Source organism: Gopherus flavomarginatus, chromosome 3 (genome assembly GCF_025201925.1).
Source record: "Gopherus flavomarginatus isolate rGopFla2 chromosome 3, rGopFla2.mat.asm, whole genome shotgun sequence".
Taxonomy (NCBI): domain Eukaryota; kingdom Metazoa; phylum Chordata; order Testudines; family Testudinidae; genus Gopherus; species Gopherus flavomarginatus.
The window spans coordinates 236,407,927-236,421,889 of record NC_066619.1 but is presented as its reverse complement, the minus strand read 5'-3'; the positions used below and the strand labels follow the sequence as shown (position 1 = coordinate 236,421,889).

Below are 13,963 nucleotides of genomic sequence, written 5' to 3'. Positions count from 1 at the left end.
ATCTGACTGCTGGATCTTGCCCACATGCTCAGGGTCTAACTGATCACCATATTTAAGGTCAGGACTTCAGTAACTCAGCCAGAGATTAGGAGTTTACTACAGGAATGAATGGGTGAGGTTCTGTGGCCTGCAATGTGCAGGAGGTCAAACTAGATGGTCATGATGGTCCCTTCTGACCTTAAAATCTATGATCACAAAGTAGTAGTATTTTAACAATGCAATACACACAAATATATTAACTCCAGTGAGCTGCTATGGATTTATCACAAGTGTTAGTCTTAAATTACATATAAGTTACACATCAATCATACACTATGAAACAACTAAAATACAGGAATAAGTTATTTGAGGCAGCATCAGTGAAACCAATTATTTTAGCTCTCTACATGCTAGTAGGGTACCAGGTTTTATGGTGGGGCAGAAGCTCAGTCTCTTGGAGAGTTCAGATACTTCAGGTCCAGTCAGATCTTGATAAATTGGATGAACAGTTATTACAAAATGATCACTTCATATCTAACCTATCAGTCCTCATTCTCAAAGGAAACCTGCACAACATCTTCAAAAGATGAGTTTGGGAGCTAGACACTGAAAATCATAAGCTTAATAAAGACACTGGATTGATGGCTTATTACAACAATCTGTAACCCACTAACCCCTTTTTTGTCCTATGACTGCAGAGGTGTTAACGGGACACTGACCTTGAATGGACCCTTAGAATACGTTAACTACTTATGATAAACAATCTATTTCACATTGTATGTGGCTGTGACACACTAAGTTTCCCAGACCTGAAGATGAGCTCTGTGTAGCTCAAAAGCTTAGCTTTTTCACCAGCAGAAGTTGGTCCAATAAAAGATATTCTCTTACTCACCTTATCTCTCTAATGTTCTAATCCTTGGACCAACACAGCTACACCAACACTGTCAGAAGCTGGGAATGGGTGACAGGGAATGAATCACCTGATGATTACCTGTTCTGTTCATTTCCTTTGGGGCTCCTGGTACTGGCCATTGTCAGAAGATAGGATACTGGGCTAGATGGATCTTTGGTCTGACCCAATATAGCCATTCTTATGTACTGCAAACAGCAATGGAAGACATCAAATTTGGCTTTCTGAAATGAAAACTCCACAGCACAAAGAAAAAAGAAGCACAATATAACAGTGGCATCTACTTCCCTAGCAAATGAAAGAAACAAAACATCATTCCCAAAGGACTCACCATCTCTAATCCTCTGATCACTACATAGAACTCCAAATATGCTGAATACCTCAGCAGAAGGACTTCCAAAAAACTTCACATACTCCAGAAGGGACCACATCAAACAAGAAAATATCACATACTCCCACACACTGGAAGGGAAAAACAGGAAAACTACCTGGAGACCAGGAAAGAAACCTAAAACAGCTATCAAAAATCCTGATGATAGCCATCCAACACAAAACAAAAAGTGGAACCAACTACAACAGCTCCACAACCCACCGACCATGACCTCCAGGAGAAACCATGCCACCAGGAAACACATGGACAGTACACAAGACCCCAAAATCATTCATTTATAAAGACTCCCCCTAAGCAGAGCTAAATAATCTGTACTCTCCAAAAGACTGAACTTCTGCCCCACCACAGAACCTGATCCCGTATTAACATGTGAAAAACTGGAAGAATTATTTCACTGACTCCACCTCAAAGAATTATTTCCAAAATAATGACAACACCATCCACAACTACCTCGTCTCCACTGATAGTCATAAGAAAAAAGAATAATCTGACTAGATACCCCACAATGGGCGAAACCACACATTTGATCATTATATTTATTGCTTCAGGAAGAAAATTGACTGTGAAATCCTTAACAAACATCACATCCACCACATATCTCTCCACCACCAAGAAGACAGCTATATAGTCCCTGAAATCCAACCACCAGATAGTGATCAAAGCAGCAGACAAAGGGCGTGCCATCATAGTTCTCAACTGTGATGATTACGTCAACTAGGCCAACTGACAACTCCCCAATACTATCTACTATAAAGAACTCAAAGAAGATACCACACCACAATTCACCCAAGAATTTAAGGATATCACCAAATCCTTCTCCAAACAACTCCAAGAGAAACTCTACAACCTCATCCCCCATGAACCCCCACCCCAGGGACCTTCTATATGCTTCCCAAGATATATAAATAAGGGAACCCAGGCAGACACATCATATCTGGCCATGGCACTCTTATTGAAGAAATATGAGGATTTACAGAAATCATCTTCAAACCACTCACCACAGCAACAGCCAGCTTCCTCCAAGACACAGCTTACGTCCTCTAGCTATTCTGCAACCTTAAGAACCAGAACGCCATCCTTGCCACCATGAATGTCAATTTCCTATACACCAACACCCATCACAATGACGGCATCGCTGCCTGCCTCAAATACCTACAATACAATGGACAACCCTCAGATATCCACCCCAAACACATTGCCAAATGATCCATTTAATCCTCACCCATAACAATTTTACATTCAATGACAAAATACTTTGTTCAAACCATAGGAACAGCCATGGGTACTAAGATGGCTCCCCAATATGCCAACTTCTTCATGGGTAACCTTGAGGAAGAAGTTCTGGACAAATGCATCACAAAACCAATTATATACCTGTGATACATTGATGATATTTTCATCCTATGGATGGATGACCTAAACTGTTTCAGATTTCCACCACAGCTTCAACCACCACCACCCATTCATCACTCTCTCTCTAGAACACTCCTGCACTAGCATAAAATTTCTGGAAACCACAAGAAGCTTCAACAATGGAACCTTACAGACAACTGTGTACAAGAAACCCACAGATCATCATATTTACCTCACAATCTGTTATCTATAGCTAGGCACTCAGATACCACAGAGGAGAACGTATGGGATACACACCTCAACCCAAATGGGTACCCAAATACCTCAAGAGAACCTGCTTCAATACAGGGTGGGGGGGAAAACTCCGACCGCTTATCCCTGCTGAAACTCATATGGGGTATCATTAAACAATTGCAATCAATATTTGATGGGGACCACATTCTGAAAGAAACCTTTCCTGAATCCCCTCTTCTGGCCTTCAAACAACCCCCAAACTCTCCAAGCTCATCATTAGAAGCAAGCTCCCCACAGACCAGATCCTGCCATCACAACAAACACAAAATTTACAGACATATCTCCACTCCTGTGGTGATCAACACCCCCCACAACACATCTTTCAAGATCCATGGATTCTACACATGCCTATCACAATATGTAGCGTACCTCATCCAGTGCTCTAGATAACCTAATAACTATGTGGGTGAAACCACACAATCACTACACTCTTGAATGAATTCTCACAGAGAAAAATTAGATAAAAACACCATATCACCTATGAGTGAACACTTTTCAGAAAGCAATTACTCCATATCTGACCTGTCAGCTCTCATCCTCAAAAGGAAACTGGCACAACACCTTCAAAAGACAAGCCTGGGAGATTAAATTCCTAACTTTGCTAGACACTAAAAAGCACAGTCTTAATAAACACACTAACTGTATGGCTTATTACAACAATCTGTAACCCACAACCCCCCCTTTTTTGTCCTATGACTGCAGTTAATGGGACATGTCACTTTGAACAATCTTAGAATGTGTGTTAACCACTTACGCTAAACAATCTGTTCCACCTTGTATTTAGCTGTGACACCGTGTACCTTTCCCAGACCTGAAGAAGAACTCTGTGTAGCTCAAAAATTGGTGTCTTCACCAACAGAAGATGGTGCAATAAAATATATTATTGCACACACTTTGTCTCTCTAATGTATATAATGTGCACTATTAGAAGACCACATAATTGTTGTTGAATCAAAACCAGTATTTGGAGCCAGGGCCAAATTCCAATATTGAGATGCTCTCCAAACAAAGTTATTGAACGTTCACATGTACACAGAAGTACGTTGCTGTGCAGATCTGGCTGTGGAAAGTTTCCACATCTTCATTCTCTGAACTCATAATCAATCAGTGTTCATCCAATAGTTAGCTCTGTGCCTAGAGACAGATTTAGAAAAAGTTTGTTGGTTCAAGGCATTTTGTTCTAGCTGCCCAAAAGAATAGGTTCTCTTATTCACTAAATATTCACAGAGTGTCTTTTAACCAGGACAATCATCAGCTCATGGGAAGCTGATGAAGTTTGTGCTGAGGGACCACTCAAAAACTTTCATCCAAGCTCTCATCTTGAGACTCAATTTCTGCAACATTTCATTTCTCTGCCCTTGACAAACACAATCTTTGGAGCAGAGAAATATTTCTGTTCTGTCTTTGTACAATACTTAGCACAATGGGGTCCTGGTCCATGCCTAGAGCTCCTAGGAGCTACAGTAATGCAAATAATGAATAATAATGAGCAGCCCAAAAGATTCGTCCCTGTCAGCTGCTCTGTCTCTGACATGGCTTACATAGTCACCTAGAGGTTAGGATCCATACAAGAAGGGTTTCAAGCAATTTATCACATACATATCCTTGGTTTTCACTTGACCAATTTTTTTTTAAACCAACATGGGGCTTTCTTATCCCATTCATAACTGCTGTTCCTGCCATATGCCACAAAATGCTGCAATCCCGTTTCACATTTTGGATATACAAAAATTCTGCTCTGCTGTGTTCTACCACACATGGCATTCAAAACTAGTCAAAATTGTAGCTATTTTGCTCATCCAAGAAGTATGACATTTCACAAAATGATGCCAAATTAATTTTAATGTGTGTTTGGGATTATTTGCACTAAAAATAACCCTTTTTCTTTATTTTCAAAAAGCTGATTTGAGGAAAATGAGCAGATTGACTTAAATGACATGAAACATATAAGAGAACCAGGATTATATCCATGTCAGTGTTATTTTAATATAACTGAAATCATCCAGAAATTGCCCTATTTACCTATGTTCTTGATCACTGATGTTTGTGCGGGGACTGTTACTTAAGCAGAAATATATAAAATATATGTTTCTTTCAAACTATTAACCAAGTGGCCCCACATTTTAAAAAACTGCTACTGATCTAAAAGTGAAAGTAACTTGCATTTTACTACAGGATTGTCTTCAATTTACTGTGGCATCAGGATTCTGGAATGACATTTACTAGTACATTTTGCTCAAATGCCATCTGAGAACCAAGTCAATGAGAGATCTCTGTCATTTCCACCACTATCCCATTTATTTAAAGCAGGTTTGGTGTTGAAACCATGCAAAAGTATGGATTTGACTGAAAAATCATAAGCTGACCCGGCTTTATTCAAAACTGGGGTCAGTGTCCTTCAAAAGTATTGTCATTCTTAGTGAACCTTTCTATGAATCTGCACTATAGTTTGAGTTTAAAATGAATCTCCAAATCTGGTGATTTGGGTCTTTATTGTGCACACTGCTCAGTGTGGTTCTAACCACTCAGGAAATAAAGGAAGTGTGATATTTGATTAGACTAATGGCCAGCCTGTTCCAGTATGGAATAGAAAAGGCCATTGCTGAGAAGCTAAATATATTCTTTGCATCAGTCTTCAGTGCAGAGGATGTGCGGGAGATTCCCACACCTGAGCCATGCTTTTTAGGTGACAAATCTGAGGAACTGACAGGTCAATAGAGGAGGCTTTGAAACAAAACAATAAAACTAAACAATAAGTTAACAGGACCAGATAGTATTCACCCAAGTGTTCTGAAGGAACTCAAATATGAAATTGCAGTATTGTGGTATGTAACCTCTTGCTTAAATCAGACTCTGTACCAGATGACTGGAGGATAGTTGACATGACACCAGTTTAAAAAAAGAGGCAATCCTGGCAATTACAGAACATTGTGAATCATTAAGAAAGGGATAGATAATAAGACAGAAAATATCATAATGCCACTATATAAATCCATGGTACAGCCACACCTTGCATACTGTGAGCTGTTCTGGTCGTCTCATCTCAAAAAAGATATATTAGAACTGGAGAAAGTACAGAGAAGGGCAAAAGGATTGGGGTATGGAACAGCTTCCATATGAGAAGAGATGAAAAAGACTGGAAAGTTATCTCCTTTCTAAACAGAACAAAGGGTGGGGATATGATAGAGGTCTACAGAATCATGAATGGTGTAGAAGAGGTGAATAAAGAAGTGTTATTTGCCCCTTCACATAACAGAAGTACGAGGGGTCACCTAATGAAATTAATAGGCAGCAGATTTAAAATAAGGAAATATTTCTTCACACAACGCCCAGTAAACCTGTGGAACTCCTTGCCAGGGGATGTTGTGGAGGTCAGAAGTTAAGTGAGTTAAAAAAAATTAGATACATGCATGGAGGATAGGTCTATCAATGGCTATTAGCCAAGATGGCTAAGCCTCTGACTGTCAGATGCTGGGACTAGACAACAGGGAATGGATCACTTGGTAATTGCCTGTTCCGTTCATTTCCTCTGAAGCATCTAGCATTGGCCATTGTCAGAAGACAGGATACTGGGCTGGATGGACCATTGGTCTGACTTAGTATGGCCATTTTTATATTCTTATCCTGTCATCTACAGTGGCCAGGGCCATATATTACAGAGGAAGGTGCAAAAATAGATCAATCAGTAGGTTGTTAAGGGATAACCTGCCACCAGGAAGAAATTTTCTCCTAGCTCCTAATAGTCATAGCTTGATGCAATGCATTCTAGTCATATTATAAATGACAGGACACAGGTATACATACCTAGAATAAATTCTCTTCTCTGTAACCTGAGGCTATCAATACCATAAGCCAAACATTAACACCACAAAAAACCTAATCAACTCTCTGCCCCCACCCAAAAAAGGGAAATTAAGTAACTTTACTTAATTACCTTAAAAATAGGTTCCAGTGGGCACTGCTACGTAGAGCTTGAGTCCAGATTCCTAACTAGTGAAGAGAAACAGGAGATGTTCTGTACCATAAACTGGAATTCTTCAAAGTCTCCATTTCCTAATCTGGAACCTGTCAGTGACATGACCTGTTAATATGTCAGTATCCTTGTTTGAATCATTTGTTGTCTTATCCAAATAGTGTAAAGTTTTAAGAGCTACAGAATAACTTATTTGATAGCATCCTCATTGGGAAATTTGCTTTCAGGGGAAATCTGGAGATTAACCTTTGTGAAATGATACAAAACAAAAAACCCATTGGTCCAGACTGCTACAGAGAGTTTGCAGAAACCTGATTTACTAGAAGGGGAAAATGTCCCTGGCTCTCAAGCCACAAAATGTGAGTTACGTGTTTATCCTAAAAATTTTAAATACTTGTCTTTGCCTATCTGGTCCAGTCTTTTCAACATCTATCCCTTTCTGCTTTTATTAATATTGGCCCATTTTCTAGTGACAAGAACACAGACCAGGCACTGTTATCTTTTTGTAACTTGATTAATTAAACTTTGTTAGCAAATATCAATACACACTTCGTAATGGGTTCTGTTCAGTTCATTAATTAATGAGACATCAAATGGTTATGCTCAATTGCTTTTTATTTATCAAAGATTAGACATCTAGGATTAATCAGCACAAAAACAGAAAGGCAAAATCTCTAGTCACCCTTCCTGGGAATCCAGGTTGTAGCATTTCTTAGGTCTAACTTGGTAATCATTTCATAGGTTTTTATTCATTATGTGTTTACTTCATTCTATAATTTGCAGTGAGCTATACTCTTATCACCACCAATCACCATCAGATGTCACTCTTGAGGTCAATCATCTATATAGTTACATATTCCATTATCTCCCAATACACTCCAAATTTCCAAAGTACAAAAGGTCACAACAAAGACCATACTAGATTGCAAGTAACATTATTCAGCCAATCATGAAATTTTGCTTTTTGCGGTTGGTTACATTTTATATATTGCCCAATCACATGTTAATGTCATATTGAGGTTATATACTTATAAAGTGAATCATGTTCCTTTGCAGATTTCCATTATATATGCCCTTTCATGTGGTTCCCATTATAATTTCATTTGCCAATCACAAGCACTGTTTTCTACTTTAAAAATAGGCTATCAAAGTTTGTCATGAACTTAGATAGATATTGCTTATAAAGCAATAATATATATTAGTAATTCTGTATTGTCTCTCTTTTAGCATTACTTTGCAGCAACACTTTTTTGGGAACTTGGCCAATAAGCTAACAGTCAAATATGCAGTACCTTTTTGGTTCACTTGAGGGATGGTGAGAGCTCTAGGCTCATAGGATATCAGTACCCATTAACTATCATCATTTACAGATGCCAATACATAAAAATCTTTGAGGCAGGGACTCTTCCTGTGTGCATGGACAGTACCTAGCACATTGTGGAGTCTACCAAATACGTATAATAAGAACTGGAATGCCATAATTTCAGCGCAATCTGACAGGATCTTGCAATTATGAAATTCAACATCATTTTAGCCTGCTAAATAAACAGTTCTACATTCTACAAGAGAAATGGTTCAAGACATGAAAGATTAATACTGCAGAAATTCACTGAATTAATGTTGTAACTTGCATAGGTTTTTATTTTAATTTTTTAATTTATCATACAAGAAATATCATGGAGAGACATAAATAGAAATGTTCGAAAAATATGGTTCTCAGCCTTTTCAAAACCATGATCTGATGTTAAAATGGAGAGAAATTTCAGGATTCCTCTCCCATCTACACATAAAGACGGGGAGAAGGGGCATGACTAGAGCTCAACAAACTTTGTTGGACTAACAGCTTATTCACTAAAAAAATGCAGATTCAGGTCAACTAACATGAATATATTGAAGAGCTCCAGCCCTGTCTCAGGGTTTGCTGCTCACCATTTTGTTATCTGTAAGCACCACTCTTGAATGGCCTTGGGAATCTGAGCTCCACACAGAATGGTGCACAAGTGTGATGCTGTTATGCTGGTGCAAGAGACAAGACATGCAACTTGACCACCAACAAAACAGAGACTGACTATACAAATTGCTGTCAAGAGTACAATGGAAAAGAAAAATGTTTTCATTAACTTCTCTCAGTTGTAGTCATCTTGTCATTTGTAGATCTAGCAGGCACACCATTTTCAGACAGAAAAATGATTTGCAAGTTGGCCATATACTTTTAATGCTCTTCATAACTGTGCATTAAGAGGTCCTTGTAGATAAAAAGTGCAAACACCACATTAAAGAGTTTATGGTGCCTTTCATTTCTTCAAAAATTTACAGTCCAAGTTAGGATTTGGTAGTCTGACAGGCATAAGACCCTCTCTCAGAGTAGAGAAAATTCTTCTCTCGCAATCTGTTTGGCACAGTCTCTATAATTTTGTTACACTGTTATGGCAGTGAGAAAAATGACCAGGCACTTGGAATTGGGGGAGGGAAACTTTAACAGTCCACATGCTGCAGCTGTATTTATCTTTTAAGAGCTCCATTAAGTACACAATTCTTGGGGTTTTCCACTTTAAAAAACTGATTACACTTAAAAATGAGCAGATTCAGAGGTGGGGGGAAATCAGACAGTCTTCAGAAGCCTTTTGAAACATTTTCATTCCACATCAAGCCGAGTAGAAGACCAAAAGCCTACGTAAATGCGGTCTCCTCTGCGCCACAATCTGATAGTAAATAGAAGATAAGAATTCACTTCACGCAGATGCTCTGGCCTGATCTCCACAAGAAAAATCCATAGTTAAGCCAACCTAAATCCCTGTGTAGACAGTGCTAGGTCAACAGAAGAATTCTTCCATCAACCTAGCTACTGCCCCTCATGGAGGTGGATTTCTTGCACCAATGGGAGAATCCCTCCCATTGGCATAGGTAGCATCTACACTGAAGCACTACAGGTGTGCCTCTGTAGCATTTTAAGCATAGACAAGACCTCAGTTTTCAGGCCTGGAAAAGTCTCAGGACCAAAGTGAATCCTATATGACTGTAAATGGTGAATTGGGATTGATGGCCTTAATAAACAGTGTTGGAAAAGTACCTTATCTTGTGCTTTGAGATAAAATATTTACTATCTGCTAAAGGGTGTAGGGACAGCATACCCTCTTGGATTGTTGTAGAGTGGAATGTGGAAGATGAGAGAACACATCAACAAGAGCTCTGCAAGTGCCCAGCTTGGCTGAGATCAGGCAAAAGCAGCTCTCTTCAGGTTGAGGATAAATCTCAAGAAACATGTAACACATGATTTATGGACAGGAGTCCCTTAATGTTACTCCCTAATGCATGAGTGACAAGTATTCTATTTTAGTGGCTTTCAACCTTTCCAGACTACTGTACCCCTTTCAGGAGCCTGATTTGTCTTGCATACCCCCAAGTTAACCTCACTTAAAAACTACTTGCTTACAAAATCAGACATAAAAATACAAAAGTGTCTCAGCACACTATTACTGAAAAATTGCTTACTTCCTCATTTTTACCATGTAATTATAAAATAAAAGAATTGAGATATAAATATTGTTCTTACATTTCAGTGTATAGTGTATATACTTGTTTATACTGCTCTATATACCAGGGATCGGCAACCTTTGGCACGCGGCTCGCCAGGGAAAGCACCCTGGTGCGTCAGGCCGGTTTGTTTACCTGCCAGGTTGGCAGGTTCAGCTGATCACAGCTCCCACTGGCCATTGTTTGCCGTCCCAGGCCAATGGAGGCAGCAGAAAGTGGCGCAGGACAAGGGATGTGCTGGCCGCCGCTTCCCGTCGCCCCCATTGGCCTGGAGCGGCGAACCATGGCCAGTGGGAGTCGTGATCGGTCAAACCTGTGGACGCAGCAGGTAAACAAACTGGCCTGCCCACCAGGGTGCTTACCCTGGCGAGCCACATGCCAAAGGTTGCTGATCCCTGGTATATAGAGCAGTATAAACAAGTCATTGTCTGTATGAAATTTTAGTTTATGCTGACTTTGCTAGTGCTTTTTATGCAGCCTGTTGTAAAACTAGACAAATATCTAGATGAGTTGATGTACCCTTGAAAGACCTCTGCCCACCGCCATGTACCTCTAGTTGAGAACCACTACTCTATTAGATGTGGGAGGAGACACTGCAAGGATATTTCAGTTTACCAGCTGTAATCAGAAGGAAGCTCAACATTAACATATACAGTTCAAGAGCCACAGATGTGGTTACTGAATAGAGATCTATGTTTGCTACAAAGTTTCAGTGATCCTTAAACTTTTGAGTGTGCTATTAATATTAATGTAATGTATTCAATAATTAAGTATTGAACTTAAATTATCAACACTAAAATTATGGATACATTAACTATTGTGCAAAATACACAACTACTAAAATATCTTTTTTCTTTTTTGCTTCCAGGACTACACACTTACAATGTATTTCCAGCAGTCCTGGAGGGACAAAAGGCTGTCTTACTCTGGAATACCTTTGAACCTAACTTTGGACAATAGAGTAGCTGACCAGCTCTGGGTCCCGGACACGTACTTCCAAAATGACAAGAAGTCATATGTTCATGGGGTTACAGTGAAAAATCGAATGATTCGACTACATCCTGATGGAACAGTCCTTTATGGCCTACGGTATGTAGTATTTTACTTTACATTTCATGTCTTTTTGGAATAATTGTACACAACACTGTAGCAGCCATACAGCATGACTTATCACCAACATATTTTCCTTTATTTTGTCTTATTCTGAAAGCTTTACTCAAATTCACTGGGGCTATAGGTTGAAGTAACTAAAATATCCACCTACAGCATAGGAACCTTACTTAGCCTCCAGGTATTTTCCACAACACACCACCACTACCATTTATGTATTTAACTACGACTGATGTGAAAGCCTAATGCCTTCACATCTTTTGGCTCTTCTGAGCATGTTGGTGCTGCTACGGAGTCTAGCATTACTGTGTTACTCAAGCAATGAAGTAGTATAGACTGGAATGAGCTTTAGGGCTGAGTATTGCTTAGTAAGGGTGCAATGATCTAAAATCAAGAGGTAGATGAAAAAGTACAAAAATTAGCTAATCCAAATATGCACTATTCCATGCTCTCCAGTGATGGAATTTTTCATGTGTGTTTGGCTTTATCATTTAACATGGCTGGTTCAGATTTCCTGACCCATTTGCTCATTCCCACCGGAACATGCTCTTAGTGAACTACAAGTCATCAGTATCTTGCAAGCACTGAGAGAGGAGGTAGGAAAAGGACATTTTGCCTTCACCAAGTCAAAAGAACTGGGTTTGGGAGATGTGGATAAGTTCTACTCAAAAAAAATCAGTAAGTAAGGAGGTATGAGAGTTGTTAAAGCATACAAGGATAGTTCATCCATCCTGTGGACATGTCACAGGACATTTTCAATTATTTGTAAATATTTTCTTGGAAACCTAGATGTATTTTAGGCATGAATTATTTACCATATAGCTTTTATTTTAACTTATAACCAGCAAGGTCCATAAGTGTTTTTATTGACATACTGCTCTATATCTACTTACATCTTCTATGCTTGTAGGCAGATTGGACCATAATCTGGCCCATTTTTACCCCCCACTCTCTGTTCCATCAGTATAAAGGTGCCACAGCTGGCTAGATCAGGATTCTCCTGGTGTAAAGTGGCACAGAGCTCATGTACGTGCCCTGGCATTGGGGCATGGCTGGAGAAAGGAGTTGTGCTGCTATAGGGATTCTGAGCTGCATAGGCAGCTTTGGAGAAGCCCTATGGGCTGCTCTAAATTATGCCAGCAACTGTTTCAGGGCCCACAGCATCCCAGCTTCCATATGGCACAGAAGTGGCATTAAGCCACTACTGTCCTATTCCTCCTAGGCTATACCCTGAGTGAAAGGGTGTTTTTTTCTTATTTTAATGTGAGAGTTCATTCAAGAGTGTAGTGATTGGCTGGTTTCACTTATTATAGTTATTGGGGCATTTAGTGCACTGGAGGAGGTATACCACGTTATGATAGGCATGAGAAGGACCCACAGATCTTGAAAAGTGTGTTGTGGGGGGTATTGCTCATCATAGCAGTGGAGATACATCTGCATTGGTTGTTAGGGCAGAGTCTGGTGCAGCTTTGAGTTGGTGTGTCCTGGTCTGTGAAGCATTTGCTTCTGATGATGAGCTTGATGATGCTGGGGATTTATTTAAACAGAACAGAAATATCTCCATGATGATCAGCACCTCCCACAACACACCTTTCACGATCCAGGGGTCCTACACATGCCTCCTACAACACACAGCAGACCTCATCCATTAAATGCCCCAGTATCAACTATCGGAGGGGTAGCTGTGTTAGTCTGGATCTGTAAAAGCAGCAAAGAATCCTGTGGCATCTTGTAGACTAACAGACGTTTTGGAGCATGAGCTTTCGTGGGTGAATACCCACTTCGTCAGATGCATGTAGTGGAAATTTCCAGGGGCAGGTATATATATATGCAAGCAAGCTAGAGATAACAAGGTTACTTCAATCAGGGAGGATGAGGCCCTGTTCTAGCAGTTGAGGAGTGAAAACCAAGGGAGGAGAAACTGGTTTTGTAGTTGGCAAGCCATTCACAGTCTTTGTTTAATCCTGAGCTGATGGTGTCAAATTTGCAGATTAACTGAAGCTCAGCAGTTTCTCTTTCAAGTCTGGTCCTGAAGTTTTTTTGCTGCAGGACGGCCACCTTAAGGTCTGCTATAGTGTGGCCAGGGAGGTTGAAGCGTTCTCCTACAGGTTTTTATATATTGCCATTCCTAATATCTGATTTGTGTCCATTTATCCTTTTCCGTACACGCTGTCCAGTTTGGCCGATGTACATAGCAGAGGGGCATTGCTGGCACATGATGGCGTATATTACATTGGTGGACATGCAGGTGAATGAACCGGTGATGGTGTGGCTGATCTGGTTAGGTCCTGTGATGGTGTCGCTGGTGTAGATATGTGGGCAAAGTTGGCATTGAGGTTTGTTGCATGGATTGGTTCCTGAGCTAGTTACTATGGTGCAGTGTGCAGTTACTGGTGAGACTATGTTTCAGGTTAGAAGG

General features: G+C 39.9%; 1 protein-coding gene across 4 annotated transcripts in view; it reads left to right on the top strand.

The window, feature by feature from the left end:
* GABRB1 (gamma-aminobutyric acid type A receptor subunit beta1) overlaps window positions 1-13,963 on the top strand; it is a 289,303-nt gene that overhangs the window by 179,460 nt on the left and 95,880 nt on the right. For all 4 annotated transcript variants that reach the window (XR_007773567.1, XR_007773566.1, XM_050947727.1 and 1 more), the window contains one exon: window positions 11,303-11,523. Coding sequence is in view for 2 of the 4 variants with exons in the window: in XM_050947727.1 (XP_050803684.1) it covers window positions 11,303-11,523 (221 nt within the window). In the remaining 2 variants the exon portion in view is untranslated. The remainder of the gene's footprint in view (window positions 1-11,302; window positions 11,524-13,963) is intronic.